Consider the following 19262-nt stretch of genomic DNA (forward strand, 5'->3'; position numbering starts at 1 on the left):
CCTGTATAAACCAGTTTACAGTGAGGCTCTCGCCTAGAACGTACCAATGGTTTAAGTGAAGCAACATAGTTAAGGAGCAGTCCACCAGTACAAAAAGAGAGATCAAGACTTCGTAATTTGTAGACATTAACCAAATGGTGTAATTAATGGAGAAGTCCACAGTCACTGGTGTTGCAAAAGGTCTGGCAGCTATTACAGTTGACACCAAGGATGATGTCCCACACAAGTCTCAAGCCATTACCCCATGTGTGAGTTATAAATAGCCTGGTACATGTTTTCTCTCTAGTTTCTCAGGTTCCAAGCTGTTAAACTGCTCATGTATAATGTTTGACAAATATGTAATTAAATGTAGGAAATAGTAAAAGTAATTTCTTCAAATTGTAACTTCCCTCATTATTATAAACACTGGTGCAGCAGAAGCCATCATTTCTGAGGTATGCTGTACGCAAAATCTACCATTAGTCTTCACCAGAATACTTGTGCAGGAGTTGAAAGTGACTTACCAAGTAAGCAAAGATTCTCTGTAGGGTATAAAACTTTTCCTGTTTATGTTGGCCATCTCTGCAAGAGCAGATATCACTTTCCCCAAGGTAAGCAATGATTTATTGATGCTGGCACCTTCCTGAAAGACAGTCATGTATGGTATTTCAGCTTTTCATTGTAAGGACTAGAATACATTTTCCGAGCCTTCAGAGTCCTGGATTAGCAGAATTAAAGGGTGTTTTGGCCAGTAGCCAGATACTCCACTACCACTACTACGCTCTGCCTCCCATCTTGGTAGCGGTGTCCTCTGTGATTTAGTGAAGACAGGAAGTGCGGCAGCTTCCAGCTGTCTGCATCACCCTACTGAGCATGCTTAGACAGGAAGAAGGTTCTTCGAAGTGACAATTGAACTGGGAAGACGTTCATAACTAGAGCTACATCCTTTTTGTGTTCTCTCATTTATATAAAGTGACCTGAGGCACAAAAATATATATGAGCAACCTGTTCTCTGACATTAGCCACAATATAAGCTTACTACCATCTGCATATATTAATGTACTATAATAGTGCCAAGTACATTAACTGGATAAGCTTCTCATACTTCCTGTCTGCTACAGTCAGTATCAACCAACTGTGAAAATTATATTTATATTATATTATATTTACACACTAAAAGCTTTTTGTTGTTTAACATCTACCACCAACGTTGCCGATACCGATTACATAATATAGCAGTACAAGTTCCCTGATAATAGGTTTGAGTGCCAATAAGACAAAGGATGAACACATCCAGCAGTATTAGGTATTGATGGTCTGGAACTCTATAGTGGGAAGTGTATCCTTAGTACTTTGGTTAATGGTAAAGCCTCTCTTACTATTGTATGTATTTGTGTATCACTAGGTTCAGTATTGTTAATTTTTTTACAAAACCGTGTACAGTGACTATTTTGGTTAGTTAATTGTTAAATAAAGGGCACTGAACAAGTGTATATAGCAAGTGGAACTTCTATTTGGACGTCTCTTTGTTATTGCAGCAATCGCCATTTGTTGGTTTTTTTCCCCACACACTGTAAACTATATAATGGGCTCCCATGATTACAGGCTAAAATAAAGCAAGTCACTCCAAAATTAACAAGCACAAGCAAAAATGACCACAATCAATACAAGAAAAAGTGGAAGAGAAAAAAAAAAAAAGAAAAGAAAAAACACCTTAACAATTGCATTGGGGGGAGGGGGATTTATTCACGGGGAAAAATAATAAGTCATAGTACAATGACCAGTCATGTAAAGCTAACTGAAAAAAGCAAAGCCATCAGTGTTACCTCAATTCTATAACGAAAAATAACCACTTAATATGTTATTTTGATTTTAATATGCCAATATCAGTAGTCGAAGTGAAAATTTAAAAGTGGCGGTATGGAAAATGTAATAGGAATGTAAGTGGATGGAATTTGATAGTTTTACAATGACGGCAGTAGGAGAGGTGGCGGTGTGGCATAACACCGCATACAGCTCCACTCTGACCACTGGCTAACATCATTTACAGTATGGCTAATATATTGGATTTGATTAAAAGTATATATTTTCTCACAAATGGTCCGAGTCTTATTTACTTTGATTGCTTTTATTTTAACTTTTTGTTGACGCAATGGATTCTTACAGCTCTTACAGCAGTCTGCAGAAAGGTTAAATACTGAATAAAAAGCTCCATGCACCGTTACGTGCCCATTATATGGTAAATGAGCACGCGTACTTCATGAAGAATAGCATTGCCCCAGTTTTGTTTTGTTTTTCTCTTACTCCATTCAACAGTAATTCCAGCTCAAAACATAATGCAATCGACAAGAGCGTCTTTATTTACAGGTTCATAAAAATGCACAGGAGACCAACACATTTCATAAATATGTAAATTAACAATTACAGACTAACATAACAGTAAAAATATGTCTATTTTGTAATGTTTTTGTCAGATGTTTCACTTTCACCTAAATTAGGCAGAACATGTAAAATTGTGCAACTGGGAAAATTACAGTATCTATCAGGTGTACAAACAGGGAGAACCAGCCTCAATGGAAACATGATGGTTTCAGAGCTGTCTATAAAATTCCATTTATTTTAGTAAAATTTAATTAGCATTTTGATGCACAACACTCCCTAAGAGCAACAGGTTTCATTTCTAATTTAAAATGCAGCTGTCACCTTACAATTCAACAAAAATGTATTTGCAACAAAGTTCATACACAGAAGAAAGACCAGTGGAGACCATAACTCCATTCAATTCAATGATTGGGATCTTGCACTATACATGAAAGTGACCATTACCAGCCCCATATTCATTCCCTTTGCTGCCAGTCTGTTCTTTGATCTACTTCAATTACACCATTTACAAATTTATACCATGTTGGGGTCTTGTTTATTGCATAGCAGCTCACAGGGAAAAAAACAGTATGGCTGGGCCCCACACTAAATTTAGAGGGACTAGTGATTTTTGTCCACCCTTTGAGAAGCCCCAACTCAGCTTCTTTAATGCACATGGGCCAATGCAAGTGCAATGAAGCCCCATTCGGGGTTACATTGTGCATGCATTCTCAAGAGTAGGGAGGGGGACGGGCTGAACTGGCATTGACAGGTCACTATGCCTCTGTCTGTAGCAGCCACACCTGATGTGGCAGTAGTTCTGCTAATGGCAATTTACACACTCTACCATGTAATTTATTTAATTTTGCATAGTGTTCCTTATGACACTGCCCTGTGCTACTCTTTGCTTCTGTATTCTCTTCCTTTAATTGCATGAATTGATCCCCCACTTTAATTTCCTCCCCCTTTGCCCTGTACTGGCCCTATTTAAATCCCCTTCCCTGCACTACTTTGACCAGAAATCCCTCCCCACTTTTTAGCCACTCCTCTCTCCTTTATGTACTCTACTACATTTCTATTTTCCAATACCCCTCAACCGAAAAGCATACTCCTTCACTTGGCTGCTGGCAACATTTCACCCAACACTAAGCTAACCTCACATTGCTCTGCATTTAACACCATTTAAGCACTCCCCTAATCCCCAAAACTAATCTTGCGCCATATCTCTTTATGTTCCCTCACCACTTCTGCGCACTGTGAAATTCATGTTTTCATCTGCAACAAACTAACACCTGCAATCTTATTATTAAATCCTTCCACCTCCTTGCTATCTGGCATTCCCCTCGAAACATTGCACCTTCCATGTTATTCCCCAGAAACCACCTTCCTGTTTGAAGCCCTTCTCAGTCTTTTCTTTACACTCCATGTTGATGTCATTGATCACCCTCTGGTCTGCTCTTTCTATCCCTGAACATTGCTGCTTAGCTCACATCCCTCCTATCCAATAAACTACCTAACTTTAAACTTTAATTTTAACAAAATAATCAACAATACATTGGATTTCCACAGAAGTTCTCACTCAACTTTCTCCTTTGATTTCTCCCAATGAACTTAAAACAAATTACTATTATGGACACTCCCTCAACCTCACCTTCACCTGCCCCATTTCTATTTTCGCCAACTCTGCCTGTCTGCCCTTTGCTTCAGCCTCATCATGCCCTCTGCTCCACAGCTCCTAAATCATTGTACACCTAAATGCTCTGGATGCTCTTGAGCATCTCATGCCCATTACAACCTTGTCCTGTCCTAGTGCTCTCCTACAAACTCGCTTACGCCATTGAGATGGCTGCTCCGGCCACCACAGTCCTCGGTGCTACCCACTGCTACTGGAGGATCTATCGCTCCAAAGCAGACTTCCTCCATAACATTCTTTCATCTTACACCACCATCCTAAAACAAAAGTTCTAAGCTCTAATATCCTCCCAATCGTCCAAGTGACAACACCCCTTCCTTTTCTCCCCATCTCTGCTATACTTTGGTTCCAACCATTTCTCTGACATCTCCACATGTAAGTCCCAGCACTACTTAATACATCCAATACCCCCTCTCCCCTCACCTTTCCAGAGTCACTAACACCAACTCCCCAAACCCCTTATATTTGTGAGTCCTCACTCTCCCCCATTTCCACTGCCTTTGAGCTCTCCTTGACTCCTCACATCCAGGCTCATTCCTGTTTCCACCTTTACAAAATTGCTAAACTTCCTTGCTTCGTTCATTAAGATAAAGCTCAATGGATAACTGGTTGTACAATCATCTTTTCAACTATTTTCCATGGCATCTCGTTATCAGGGTCTTTATTTTGGACTCCATCTGCAACAGGTGGTTACCTAGTTGTTTAATCAGAGCAGATTCCCATGGGTAGACCCTTCCATTGCTATGGTTACACATTCACAAATCATGTTCGTCTGGATGTTTTAGGTACTTCTGGCAACTTGACAATTTAAAAAGTAATACGCTAGGAGTACAAAATGCTTTACATTGACATGAGCCAAAATTTGATAAATAAGGTTTACTAAATGTACTGTTTAGTAAAGATAACTTGCCTGGAATATGGTTTGTGAAGCATTTAACCTGTTTATCACCATGACATTTAATCTGTTTGATATTTTCCTCTTATAACGCAAATTCAATTACCATATAATTTAAGTGCACCCTAACAGCTTAAGTATCTGAAGCATACCAAAATAATTTTCCCCCACAGATAACTATTTGAAGTGCAAAGCAATGAGCGTGTCTTTAAATGCAACCAATAGCACTGTACAGGAGAGTGATTTGCCTTAATTAAAGAGGGATATAAAATTGAAAAAAAGGTCTACGTGAAGGAAACGTGTAGCCTTACAAATTTACAAACATCCCAAGATAGGGTCACATTCACAGAGAACTATAATCTACACTTTCAGTTATAAGAAGCACAGATAAAATAAAGTCTTAAAGTGACATTACATTGTAGAGGTTAAAAAAGTGTATTGAGCAATTCCTTTCTTCCATTACAGAATGTTAAAGTCACATTCCCCATCTTTAGTACATGTTTTAAGTGGATTTGATACTGAACAAAAAGGTCAAACTGCAAAGCACAGTTTGTCAGTTTACTGCAACAATACACCAGTGTATAAAACCTGTTAATCCACAGAGAGCAGTTCTGAGGAGTAAGACAGCAAGACATACTAATAAGAGTAGCTCATCCCACCAAAACACAGTACCAAGGGATGATACATTTTTTAAGATATGTATCTGCCTCACTAATATACCACTTTTAATACACAATTCCAAAGAGTAAGAGGATACAAAGGGAGCTTGTAAATACATGAAATGCCACTCACCTTCAATCTAATGCCAGTGGTCTGTGCAGAGCTACAGCGTTCACTTCCGGCCAAGTCCACCAGGTTGACTCTGCTAGTTCTTGTGTGGTCATGAATTTCCCCTTCCAGAAGTTCAGTCTAGAAAATGTCCACATTAACAGCTTCTTAAAAGACCTTAATTACTTTTCGTTTCTTCTTAGCCCTCAATCACTGGGTTTTTAACTTGTGTTTAAAAGAAAACGTAAAGACAAAACGCAAGTGAAAATGCAATGTAGACAAAAAGGGTTTAATTTGTTTCCAGCATTTGTATTTTTATAAGCACTTTGGGGCTCACAGGAGGTCACAATCTTCTCAGATCTGTGGTAAATGCAAGTGAATAAAGCAACCTTAAGATAAATAAAACACAAAGAGGCAGTGCACCAGAACGCTAGTAACATGAGTGGTTATGTGGTCGTTTGAAACAATGAGTTCCATTGTCAGATCCGTTTGTGTGGTGCCCCAAAGCCCTATTAAACAGCACAGAGAAAGTGCATAAACGCTTTTAAAATGCAGGGCTACAAGGTGTTACTAAAGGCTGAGGAAGACACAGTGGGAATGACAGTTGACAGTTGAACTGAAAGTACTACCCAGGAGGATGTGCAGGAAGGAGGAGTGTGTGATATAGCAACAAGAAAGGGGAAGCTGACATAATAGACTGATCTGCTGCTGGAACTGGTGACATTGCCAGCACACACGGCTGGAGAACGGCTGGGGACACACAGTGGGGCGTCCAACACAGTCTTGATGAACTGCAGAACCTTTTCAAGGTAAAATCCTAGCCTGCAGTGTATTGCACACACCCCAGCGTCAGAGGGAAGAGTGATGAGAGAACAGCGCCATCTTGTGACTGAATTGAGTAACAGTCCTGTGTTTTGTTATAATCTTTAACACTGCCTACAGTTTAGCATCTACCTTTTAGAGAGAAAGTACAGAGACTTAATCGGGATTATTAACCCTTCTGGAAACTTCTGCAGGATATTTAAACACTACAAAATTCCTGTGCACAGTTCAACCCAGGACTGAGTGTAAAATATGGTAACGTTACCAGGGATGATATTGGTGTACCAAATGTTTTAGATGAATGTTAATGTTAAGTGATTTACCTAAAAATTAATTTATTGATATTGAAGATGTTATCGCTATTGTGCCTTATGCTGACCAGGTGTATATTATATGTTAAATGCTATTGTGCTCCATGCTGATCAAACGATTATTTTGTCATTACCATTAAGCTGAAGGGGTCAGTGGCGCGGTGGCTTACCAAAATTATCCTTACAGCATTCTTAATAAACCCAAGTTGTTTGACCAATCCTTGTCCCTTTCATTGAAGTATTTATCTCCTGACCACTGGATATCCGAACAGAAAAGAACCTGACTCGTGTCTGGAGGACAAGGTAAGGGAAGGAAATCCCATCCCTCTCGACCACAACATTTGTATGCATTGTACTAGCCAATGTAAAAACATTAGTACACATGGAATTAAATTGCAGTGAGTACGAGGTCTTCCTTGCAGCAAGGGATAAGATGACCCTTTGATCTTACCATAGTTTGGATCACAGACAGTACGAACACAGAATGGGATCGTGAGCTCTTGTCGTTCATTCCTGTGGCTGCTGTGGCCCTTTGTTTGTTGCCAAACTCTAGCCACGTCTACAAGTACAAATCGAAACAAAAAATTTTCATGATCTAGTCGTGCATACATTTGCACTCTAACGAAGTTACTGGTATATATCCATCATTATATATTTTGGTACACTCCCAGAACAATGAAATATGTAATAATGAAAAGAGAAGTGGTTCCAATATTGGTGCCACTATTACCAATTTGTTCCAGTACAAAGACTCATTTAATCTATATATCAAAATCTGTGTTTTTATAAACAATTATAGCAATTAAAATTCTTCTAATAGTATGATAGATTTTTGTGAATGCTTAGGCTGCATACAATGTAGATTATGACGGCCAGATTGTTAGATACAGAATAAGCCTTATTATCAGTGATACAATCTACAAGAATAAAAGCAGCATGCAACTGTATTGAGGAAACAACCTTTATCCAGTAGCACAAAGTGTGTGTGCCAATAAGGTTTAGAATATGTATATCTATATCTCTGCTGCTATTTAATGGATTACAACCAACTGAGAACTATTACATGCCACACAAAGGAGGCGATAATGAAATGAGAATTCCCTATAGTTATTATGAGAAGTAATATAGGTTTTGCAACTCAAATTGCAACATCAACTATATCAAGAAATGTTTTTGTATGATTAATAAATTTCAAATCCCAATAGTATAATATCAACGCGATCATTCTAATAATTTGATCTATTGAACCTACTGTATATGATCATCAACACCACAAATAGACTGGTTCCTTTGAGGGCATAAAGAACATAATTAGGAGCTTATTTCCCCTTTTTAATTGTTACAATTTCGTACTTTATTCAGATTTTGTTTTTACATTTTGCAAATATCAATTTCTACCATACTATTAGATAAAATTTAATTGACATAATAAAGTTGTTTTTTTAAAGACACCGATTTTGATATATAGATTAAATGAGTCTTTGTATTGGTACAAATTAGTAATAGTGGCTCCAATATCAGAACCTCTTTTCTTGTTTACACCACTGTATTACCACCAGACCAGCCAAAGTTACACTGCAGGACAGAATACATCTTTATTATAGTAAAGGTGACAAGCCCGTAGCAGTTCTTGCTACAAAATATTTATACCCTGTTAGACATTTCACCTTATGCATATGGCTCCAAATGTAGACTCCAACTAAACTTAATTTTAGTTAAAGAAATGCTATTTAAAATTGTAGTCCCCCCCACAAATTAGTCTAAATAACAAGTCTATATTTTACCATTGTTTATATAGCACCACCATATTATGCAGTGTTGTACAGAGAATATTTGCCATTGAAAGGCCCTATGGCTGCATGTTATGACATTTTGGCAATAAAGAATTCTGCAGATATATCTATTTTTACAGCCAAAGTACAAAGACCCAAGCGGATATGCATTATTGAGACCTACTGACTCAATATGGCTGGGGGCATCTTACAAGCAGCGCAGCAGATGAAGGCATATTTACTTTCCCTGGCACGTAAAGAGTTAAACTGGTTGCCGCAGGGACCTGTCACAAGCTTTTTCCTTCTAGCTGTGAAACTTTTTAAAGAGTTCACCCTCCTTACTCCTGTCTGCTGTGTGTGTAACGGCCAGTCCAATGCATTATGGGGCACTGCTGGAAGGATGCCTGTGGCTACATTTTTTAGTAACTTAGGAGTCACCGTTCGTGGCTGTCATTCAGCATAAAATGAAGAGCGTGAAGTTCAACAGAAGAGCGGGGAAACTTTTGATAGTTAACACATGATAATCAAAACACTGCTCATGCAACACAATTTAATGAAAGCGCACACATACCGCTGTATGAACCTGAAGTGGACAAAAGATGTTCTGTGAAAATGTTTGGTTAAGTAAACATTATATCATATTTCATGAACATATGTCTACTGGGGCACTCTTCCCACTAATGTACATGTAACCCCTGGTTTGGGGTGTGGTGGTGGCAGGTTTCTTAGGTTAGTCTCTAGCCAGAGTCCTGGAATAGCTTAGACTAGAGGTGAGGGGGGGGGATATGCGATGAGTGAGCAGGTGGGGGGGCCATATGTGACAATGGGAGAGTGGGAGAGTGCGCCTGTGTTGTGTGTACATATCCCTATTTCCCATATAGTCTTAACCCATCACTTGCCTAACGGGCATGTTATATGTGAACCCTGAATGTAGATGACTGTCACTCTTTATACAGTATCAGAATACTCACACAAAATATAATTAAAAACGAATTACTAATTACTAACCCTTAACCAGTTAGATAGGTTGCATTATGGATTTTTTTCACTCTATAGGTAACATCTTGCCTATGGGCATAGATCTCTGCTTAAATGTTTTACGATATGGCCTTCCTTATAATCAGGATTTGTTTCATCTTCTATGGTTGAACACATTTTTAAAAACAGAGAAACGCATGTTCAAGGATGGAACTAAAATGGCACCTCTTATGCTTTTAACATTATTATTAATCTGGTGTACACTAGGAAATAAAGATTGCCACGTTAAATCACTCTTCGACATGCCGACTAGAAGTCACCTAAAAAAGTTCCATTAATAATATTTTTTTTTAAACCAAAATGTATGTTTTTCTGTTCCCCAAAAATCATTAGATGCACATGGCTGGGGGGGGGGGGGGGGAGGAGGGGAATTAGTCTGCAGACAGATTAGACAAGCACCAATATCAGGTACAATCTGCATTTAATTGAATATAGCCTATTACAGAGTGCTATTGGTCAGGATACAGACCAATGAGTATCAAAGTTCTATAAGTAGGACTATTCATCCAAAATGTTGTATTTGGCCTTTCAGGACAGTTTCTATTTGAAGTTATTGTTTTATGCACAGATTAATTACATGGGTTATACCAAAATATTACATATTGTACATTTCATTCAGCTTTCTGATGTTTGTTTGTTCTACTTATGCAGGGTTTTTATTGGTTTTCACTTGTTTCCTCCTTCCCTGATTAAAATATAACTTTCTTTCATCCATGTCAGATTTTACTAGATCTGCTGGACACACCTAAAACATGTATATAGATTAAATATAAAATCCCAGATTAATGTGTTTATGTTCTATAATAAGATACAGTAAAGTAGTTGAGAATATAGGCTAGTGATAAAACTCCTTGCATCTATAATTCAAATGCTTTTTAGGATTGCACACTCCTGGGTCTTGAACTGGCGGCCTTAAAATGACTGCTAGTTATTGTAGAAGCAGAGCAACTGAATAGTGAACCCAGAATTGGCTCAAATTTCAAATCTTATGTAATGTGGTTGTGATCATGTATCCAAGAGTACTATATTCATAAAATAGGCTGTAAACATTGGCATACCAAGGCTTTGACACAAGAATTTAAAATAAATCAAAACATTTTTAACAAAGCAAAAAGCTTTATGACAAACGCATTTTACTTTTCTATACTGCACTACAACAGTTAGTCTATGTTATATTTGCCAGGTTGCTGTTACAATCTAAGACATCTCCCAACTGTTCTGATTTAGGCAGGACAGTCCCACTTTAGAGATGGTAGGTGTGCCACCATACAGATTGCATGTTGGGATGTATGCTTTGGCAGAGGTGCGTAAGCCCAGTCCTCAAGAGCTACTTACAGGACATGTTTCTACAGACAGAAATCCTGAAAACAGGTGGGACCATTACTGACCCAGAGAAATACATTAACTCATCTATGTCTATTTAAAAAAATCCTAAAAACAATGAACTGTTGGTAGTTCTTGAGGGTGGAGTTGGAGCACATCCACTTTAAGGGAATGCAAGACCCTAGGAGACCACCTATAGTATTTTAATGGTCATTGAGAATGACTTAACTTGACCAGACACAGCCATACAACACAGGTCACAGATCAGACTTAGGACACCTTTAAACTACAACCCTTAAAGGCAGCACTGCTATTGTTGCACTTCATCATCATCATCATTTATTTATATAGCGCCACTAATTCCGCAGCGCTGTACAGAGAACCCATTCACATCAGTCCCTGCCCCATTGGAGCTTACAGTCTAAATTCCCTAACACACACACACACAGTCACTAGTGTCAATTTTTGATAGCAGCCAATTAACCTACCAGTATGTTTTTGGAGTGTGGGAGGAAACCGGAGCACCCGGAGGAAACCCACGCAAACACAGGGAGAACATACAAACTCCACACAGATAAGGCCATGGTTGGGAATTGAACTCATGACTCCAGCGCTGTGAGGCAGAAGTGCTAACCACTAGGCCACTGTGCGACCCGACATTGCACTTAGACTAATGAGAGGGTGGGGGGAACCAACACACAAAACTATCCTAAAACCATGTCACACAACTATTTTCCTAATCAAATTATGCTTAAGTCTGTAGAGTATTATTGCCCCCATCTTTAGGATTAAGCTTCAAGACTAAATCACAATGTAAAGCTAGATCACAATGTATTTGTGATTTAACTTATATATAATGCCATTTTTCTGCTAGTTCTGCAATAGTAATTTCAGAGTTCATAAACCTTACAGTTTCCTTTGCATGGGACGAATAATGTATTGGATGATTTTTATGCAAAAAGAAACAGGAGATATTAGATTGACGTTTCCATTGCAAAAGAAAAATCAAAATGAACTAGAATTCAAGCAAAAGTTGTAGCATTGTAAATTAGCAGCAGATGGCGCTGGAGACACAGGCTCAGACAAACGTACCTGCACATCTGTGAACGAGGCAACCACATACCTGTGAGGATAAGAGGCAAAATTACTAGAAGGTAAAATAATAATTCTAGGACATCTGCTTAGTTGTAGCGGACCAAGAGGGAAATAACGTGGTTGTCCCCTCCAGCAAAAACCTGCTGTTTTCTGTCCCCTGGCGCCAAGACACCAACTGCTCCACTGTTTAGATGCCAATCCAATTGTAATGCCTGCAATTCACCTCGGGACCTGTTTATTTTAAACTTTATCAAGTATAGAGAAACAACTGTGTTACAAGGAAAAAAAAAAGACCATATGTTAAGAGGAGATTGTGTTTATCAGGTGAACTGGGGGAGCAGTCACAGAACACCATATATGAATGCAAAACATTGTAATACAAGGCACAGCAGGTCTCAGTGATAAGGTGCTGCTAGGAGTAAATAACAAATAAAGTATTTATTTATTTTACCTGTAAAGTCCTATTTGCCCATGAGTCTAGTTTCAGAACCTCTTTTATATTATACACACGTAGGGAATAATGCACTCCCTATTATTAATTACATACATATCAGAAGTCAGAGTTCTGCATACATAAAAGCAAGAGTTCTGTAGGCAGACTGCATTTATATACAGGATACAAATCTGAGATGGATTTAACGCAGGCTGTCCATATGTTAGAATACACAAGTGTTCCTAATGAGAACTGAAGTGATGACATCACAAAACTAGTTCAATGCAATACCCTCAGAACTCACTGATTATACAGATTTACAGTATGGCATAACTTACCTCATACTGTAAATTATAACAATATTAGAAGTTACTAAGGAGCTGCAGTGTATGCTTTTATATAGGTCACAGAACTCTGGGGAGATTGCAATACCTGTAATAATTTAAAGCAGGGAGATTTTATCTTAGAAGTACACCAGTTTTAATATAAAAAATAAAAGACACACTAGAGCCACATTTACACAAATTAGCACTCAAACTCGCAATTAAACACTCAGAATGTCGAGTGAATATGACAATGACAGAAGTGCTTTCACCACTCTTACTTGTGTTGCAGCGCTGTGAAGGACAGTTCAAAGCCACTGCTATCGTTCCCTACAATCCTATTATGGCTGCAGAAATAATTTAATCCAAGGATGCGGCCTACAGAAAGTCAAATACATGAATTCCTATTTCTTACAACACGGGAACTGCCGCAGTTATTACTGGAGCGCAGGGGAAGGACTTAAAGAAATCTTTCATGTCAGGAAAAGGTTAAGTATCTGCAGTTTATAATTAGCGCATTCTGACAACAATGCTCTGTCTATATATTCACATGTACCAACCCCCATATGGCATGCTAAGTAAGCGTCATGTCCCTGATTATGTACGAGTTGATGCAATGTTTTGTTGCGAGTGTTTGTGGGAACCATTGTTAATCATATACATTTTCTATATTATTCAGTAATTCTAAATGGAGGGAAGGGATCCCAATTTTTGGTGCCAATTTACGAACACCAACTACAGTATGAACGTTCACAATATCACCATGACACCAGAAAGGGCACTTTCAATGAGATATCCCTTTGTTGGGCATAACAGTCCTTTAACCCTCGCACCCCCATCTGGGTCTATTTTTTAGAGCACCAACTGTGCAGGCTATTTTCAGCATCAATTACAGTCTGGTACCACTTAGGTTTTAGACCAGCGTTTGCCAAACCCCATCCCTCAGGGTACCCCAACAGTGCAGGTTTTCTTTATCTCCTTGCTGGAGCACAGGTGTATTCATTACCTGTTGTAGACCATTTGTGTGATGCTAAGTGAACTCGACTGCCACAATGACTACTTGGGTGATGCTGCGAAGCATGGAATAGTGCACTACTGGGCCGCATAGCAAAACTTGGGTAAAAACTACAGATGGTCACTGACCCCCGTGTTTTGGTTTTGTATTCGATTTTGGATCTGGATTACCGTTGTGTTTTGGTTTTGCCAAACCGCCATTGCGTGTTTTGGTTTTGTTTGGTCTTGTTTTGCTATTTTGTTGAAAAATCAATGTTTTTGGGCCTAAAATAACCAAATTTAGTGCTCCACCTGTTTCATGGATAAGTAATCTAATTGTAAAGCTAATAAATTATCAAATTCCTGGTAGGTAGGCCTTTATTAATTCTACACACAAAACAGATTGTCTTCCTCTCCATCTATGCATATTGGCAATACAGACATCGTATTTGGATGTATATTACACCCTACACTTATAGTTAAATATGTAAAGAAATGGAAAAAGGCAGTTTGCTTTCTGTCTCTATAGGCCCCCCTCCACTTGTTGAAAAAAAACAAAAAATTCAGCCGTTATAGACTGTACAATATTAAGAGAAATGGACAAAGCCAGTTTGGGATCACTCTGTCTATGACACCCTACCTTTAAGGAGAAATTGCCCAAAGAGCAGCCTTTCAAGACAGTACGTGATATGGAAATGCCACAAGTCCCTTTCCTCTTTGAGGGTAGATTGCACCCTACACTTACATAGAAAGTTTTAAAAAGATGTTATGGTCATCATCTTCAGCTTCATCCTCACCAGTGTGTACGTCATCATCGCCGCTTGAATCCGCCTTTAGAGAACAGTCAGTGCTTGGATGGTGAAGGCCTTCCTCGTGGAAGATGTAGTTCATTTTTATAAACATCATTTTCTCAACATTTTTGGGAAGTAACCTTCTACGGCAATCACTGACTAAGTTCCCTGCTGTGCTGAACACTCGTTCAGAGAACACACTGGAGGGTGGGCAGCTTAGGTATTGCAAAGCAAGTTTGTACATGGGTTTCCAAATGGCCTGCTTTTCTTCCCAGTAAGGAAAGGGACTGACATTTCCATATCTATTACCTCTTGAAAATAATCCTCCACCATCCTTTGCATGTTTATACTCGTATTGGATGGAGTTATGGGCAAAGTGACATTTTTTTGAAAAATCCTTCAAACCAGACCAGAAGTTAAATTGTTCTGGTCTGCCCCCTGCGTCTTCCCTGCTTGTTTTTGGGAAATTTAATTTTTTACGAGCAGCAGCAGCTTGAGAAAGTGGAGGACACGTCATCAAGCAAAGGCCCAGTTCAGCGGCCAACTTGCTGAGCAATAGCTCCTTGCAAAAGTTCAAATCTCACTCATTTACAAGTAAAGACTCAATGTAGGTCTTAAACCTTGGATCAAGCACAGTGGCCAAAACGTACTGATCCGTGTTCAAGATCTTAATAACTCGAGGATCATTGTGAAGCGAATTAAGTACTTGATCGACAAGGCCAACATACTTTGCTGAATTGCTTGCTTTCAGCTCCTCCTTCATTTTCTCAAGCTGCTTTTCCAATAGTCTAATTTAAGGAATGACTTGGCTCAAACTAGCAGAGTCTGCACTCACCTCACACGTCACAACTTCAAATGGTTTCAGCACCTTGCACAGCACTGAAAGGATTCCCCACTGTGCATGAGTGAAATACATCCCCCCTCCTTTCCCAATGTCATGGCTTGTGCAATATGCTTGGATGGCTTTGCGCTGTTCCTCCATCCTCTGAAGCATGTACAGGGTGGAATTCCACCTAAATACCACCTCTTGCTTAAGTTGGTGGCAGGGCAAGTTAAACTGCTCTTGGAGCTGCTGTAATCTCCTACATGCTGTGGCTGAATGCCTGAAATGGCCTGAAATTTTACGGGCCATCGAAAGCATCTCCTGCACCTCATGGTTATTTCGTAGGAAGCTCTGCACCACCAAGTTGATGGTGTGAGCAAAACAGGGAATGTGTTGGAAATCACCCAGCTGTAATGCTCGCACTATATTGTTGGCGTTATCAGAAATGACATACCCTGGGGAGAGTCCAAGTGGTATAAGCCATGTATCAATCACATCTCTCAGTTTTCGTAACAAATTGTCAGCAGCTGTATGCCTGTTAGTGAAGCCAGTGATACAAAGAGTGGCCTGCCTGTGACAAATGTTACGTAGTGGTGTAAATGCTGCTGCTGTTCCTGTTGGTGAAGGTCAATGACCAACCCAGTGGGCTGTCACAGTCATATAGTCTCTGGTTTGGCTATTTCCACTTGTCCACATATCTGTGGTTAAGTGGACAGTGGGCAGAATGGCATTTTCAGTGCAACCTCTACATTTTTACACACTTTTTGGTATAGTTGTGGAATTGCTTTACGGGAGAAATGGTGTCGCAATGGAATTCTGTAACGCGGACACAAAACCTCAATTAACTGTGGAAAACCAGCTGCGTTTATTGTGGAGATTGGACGCAGATCTAACACTAACATTGCAGCCATGGCGTCTGTGATTCGCTTGGCGACTGGGTGACTACTGTCATATTTGCTTTCCCTAGCAAATGATTGTTTCACAGTTAATTGCTGAAATGTAGGACTGCTCATTTTCTTGACCTGCCTCTGGGCTGACGTTTCACCCCCAGCACCCAGCAGCAGCAACAGCAATTTGTGTATCACCGGCTACACTCGGGCTATTAAGGCACACATCAGAAGAATGCTCACGATTAGACATCCCACTGTTGGATGGACTCTCCACAGGGATTGGTGTCATTTGTGAATCAGAGCAACCATTATCCTCTAATGCCTTACAGTTATCTTGCAGCTCGGCTTTGACGCGTAACAGTAGTTGTGCACCAATTGTAGGCTCGGTAACTTTTTGGGATCTGCCACTAATAGCCAAAGGTGAAGGCCTCATTCTCTCTTTGCCACCGCGTGTGTAGAATGGCATGTTGGCAATTTTTATTTTATTTTTTTAATCGGCACTTAACTTTTGGTCAGTAACACTTTTTTCGCTTCAACACAGTAAAAAAAAAAATTTGTTTTTTGGACTGATTTCGAAACACTGTAGTTTGACATCGCCTTGCCCAGATGACGTACTGGGAACCCTAACATCAGGACTGGTGACAGAACCTTATTGCTCATTCTGCTCATATGTGGACTGCTTTGAATCCATTCTCAGCCCAAAGCACTTGCAGTGCTAAAAATTATTTGGTAGCTACTGCTGACAGATAGTAATTTTGACAGCCAGAAATATTTATGCACAATTATGGGGGACACCCAAAAAGCACTGGGGAGTGCTAAATATTGAAAAAGAAAAAGTCCTCTATCCTCCTCTCTAGCAATTTCTGTTAGCACAATTGGAATCAGAATATTGTATTCTCTGTCCCTGCTCTAATCAGCCTGTGACTACACGATGCTCTCTCCCACTGTCAAATGGCGATGGATTGCTGTGGAGGCGTGTATTTATAATCTTCAAGTATCGCGAGAACCGAGCCCCGAGATCCGATGACGTCACGATGACATTCGGCCTCGATTTGGATTCCGAGCAGGCCGAGTACCAAAGTTCAGGTGGGTTCGGTTCTCGGGGAACAGAGCCCGCCCATCTCTAGTAAAAACCCAACAAGGTGTGATAGCCTTCCGGGCCCTTTGTCCTGAAAAGCAGAGAGGGGCCCCTTCTGGGTTCAGCACATGCACTGCGCAGAGCAGAGCCGGGCAATCCGAGAGTGCCACTACTGCCAATACACCTCAGGACTTGTTTATTTTAAACTTTATCAAGTGAAGACAAGTGGTTCATCATCATCATCCTGATGATGATGATGATGATGATGATGATGATGATGATGATGGTTCCAAGAGGAACACAAAGTGAAGCCAGTGAAGTTGCATAGTCTGGAATGAAAGATTAAGAGTACTTCCAGTGCAGAAAGCTGTTAATATGCCCTGTCTGTGAGAGCAAAGTAATGTGAGCATGGGTATTCTGTCTGAGACATACCCTTGAGGTCTAAAACTTCACCTGCTAATGTCCTAAGGTGTAGTGGAGGACAGAAGGGGGTGAAGTAGTATGGGTAAGCTGAAGTTACCATGACTGTGCAGGGGCAAAGTAGGAAGAGTAGATTGACAACTCCATTACACATATCTCAGCTCATGTCAAATACATATACTACCAAAGGGAACTAAGGGAACTGTGCTGGCGTGTGACATCAGAAGATGCAAGTTCTATATCTTATTTTCATCAAGAAAGATGATCTGAATGTCCTCTAGATTCCTTAAACTCAACCTCGCCAAAACCGAACTCATTGTCTTTCCTCCCCCTCTGACCTCTCAATCACTGTCTGCTCCTCCTCTATCTCCCCTGTCCCCCAACTTCGCTGCCTCGGTGTCATCCTCGACTCCTCTCTCTCCTTTGCCCCTCACATTCTCTCTCTTGCTAAATCCTGCCGCTTCCAGCTGCGTAACATCGCACGCATTCGGCCCTTCCTCTCCCAAGATGCCACCAAATGTCTTATCCACTCTCTGATCATCTCCCGCTTGGACTACTGCAACCTTCTCCTCACTGGCCTCCCCCACTCTCATCTCGCTCCCCTTTGTTCTGTTCTTAACGCAGCCGCTAGGCTTATCTTCCTTTCTCGTCGCTCCTCTTCTGTCTCCCCCCTCTACCTAGTCCTTCACTGGCTCCCCTTCCCCTACAGAATCCTGTTCAAGCTCCTCTCTCTCACATACAAGGCCCTCGCCAACTCCACTGCTCCCTACATCTCCAACCTCATCTCTATTCACGCTCCATCCCGCCCTCTCCGATCGGCCAATGACCGTCGCCTCTCCTCCCCTCTGATCACCTCCTCCCATGCGCGTGTCAAAGACTTCTCCCGCGCTGCTCCCCTCCACTGGAACAAGCTCCCTCCCTCCATCAGAACATCCCCTAATCTGTCCAGTTTCAAACGGGCTCTAAAAACCCATCTCTTTCTCAAAGCCTTCCAGTCTCCCACTTAACTTCCTACCTTTTTCTGCCTCTTCCCCCTCCCCTGACTCTGCCCCCGTTCCCCCTTCTCTCCCTCTCATCCCTGTGTCTGTCTGTCTACCCCTCCCCTTAGATTGTACGCTCCCTTGAGCAGGGCCATCTCTCCTCCTGTTTCCTTCACTTCTAACTCTGCTCTCCAGCTACCTTTCCCCCCACCCCTCTGGGGGTCTCCCCGTCATCCATGCCCTTCCCCGTCATCCATGCCCTTCCAGTGCTTGCTGGTCTTCCCTCCCCCTCTCTCTAGCTGTGCTTTGAGCTTACTGAGTTACTGTGCTTATTGTTTACTGTACCGTGCTGTCCCACCTTGTATTGTACTTGTTTGTCCCTGTGCGGCGCTACGAACACTTTGTGGCGCAATATAAATAAAAATTAATAATAATAATAATCTGGGACCCATTTATTACAACATTGGTACTTTT

The 19262-nt window shown here is 40.5% G+C and overlaps 2 protein-coding genes across 2 annotated transcripts in view; one reads left to right on the plus strand and one right to left on the minus strand.

Moving 5' to 3' along the window:
* The window catches only part of PSMB7 (proteasome 20S subunit beta 7), a 979390-nt gene that overhangs the window by 848404 nt on the left and 111724 nt on the right, over positions 1-19262 (plus strand). The window lies entirely within an intron of this gene.
* Positions 1-19262, minus strand: part of LOC142101665 (kinesin-like protein KIF14) — a 92805-nt gene that overhangs the window by 48990 nt on the left and 24553 nt on the right. Inside the window, exons 7-10 of the mRNA XM_075186058.1 lie at positions 12055-12085; positions 7281-7388; positions 5721-5837; positions 504-622 (exon numbers count right to left, since the gene is read on the minus strand). Coding sequence (XP_075042159.1) covers positions 504-622; positions 5721-5837; positions 7281-7388; positions 12055-12085 — 375 coding nt within the window. The remainder of the gene's footprint in view (positions 1-503; positions 623-5720; positions 5838-7280; positions 7389-12054; positions 12086-19262) is intronic.

The sequence above is a fragment of the Mixophyes fleayi genome, chromosome 9 (genome assembly GCF_038048845.1).
Source record: "Mixophyes fleayi isolate aMixFle1 chromosome 9, aMixFle1.hap1, whole genome shotgun sequence".
In the NCBI taxonomy this organism is placed as follows: Eukaryota; Metazoa; Chordata; class Amphibia; order Anura; family Limnodynastidae; genus Mixophyes; species Mixophyes fleayi.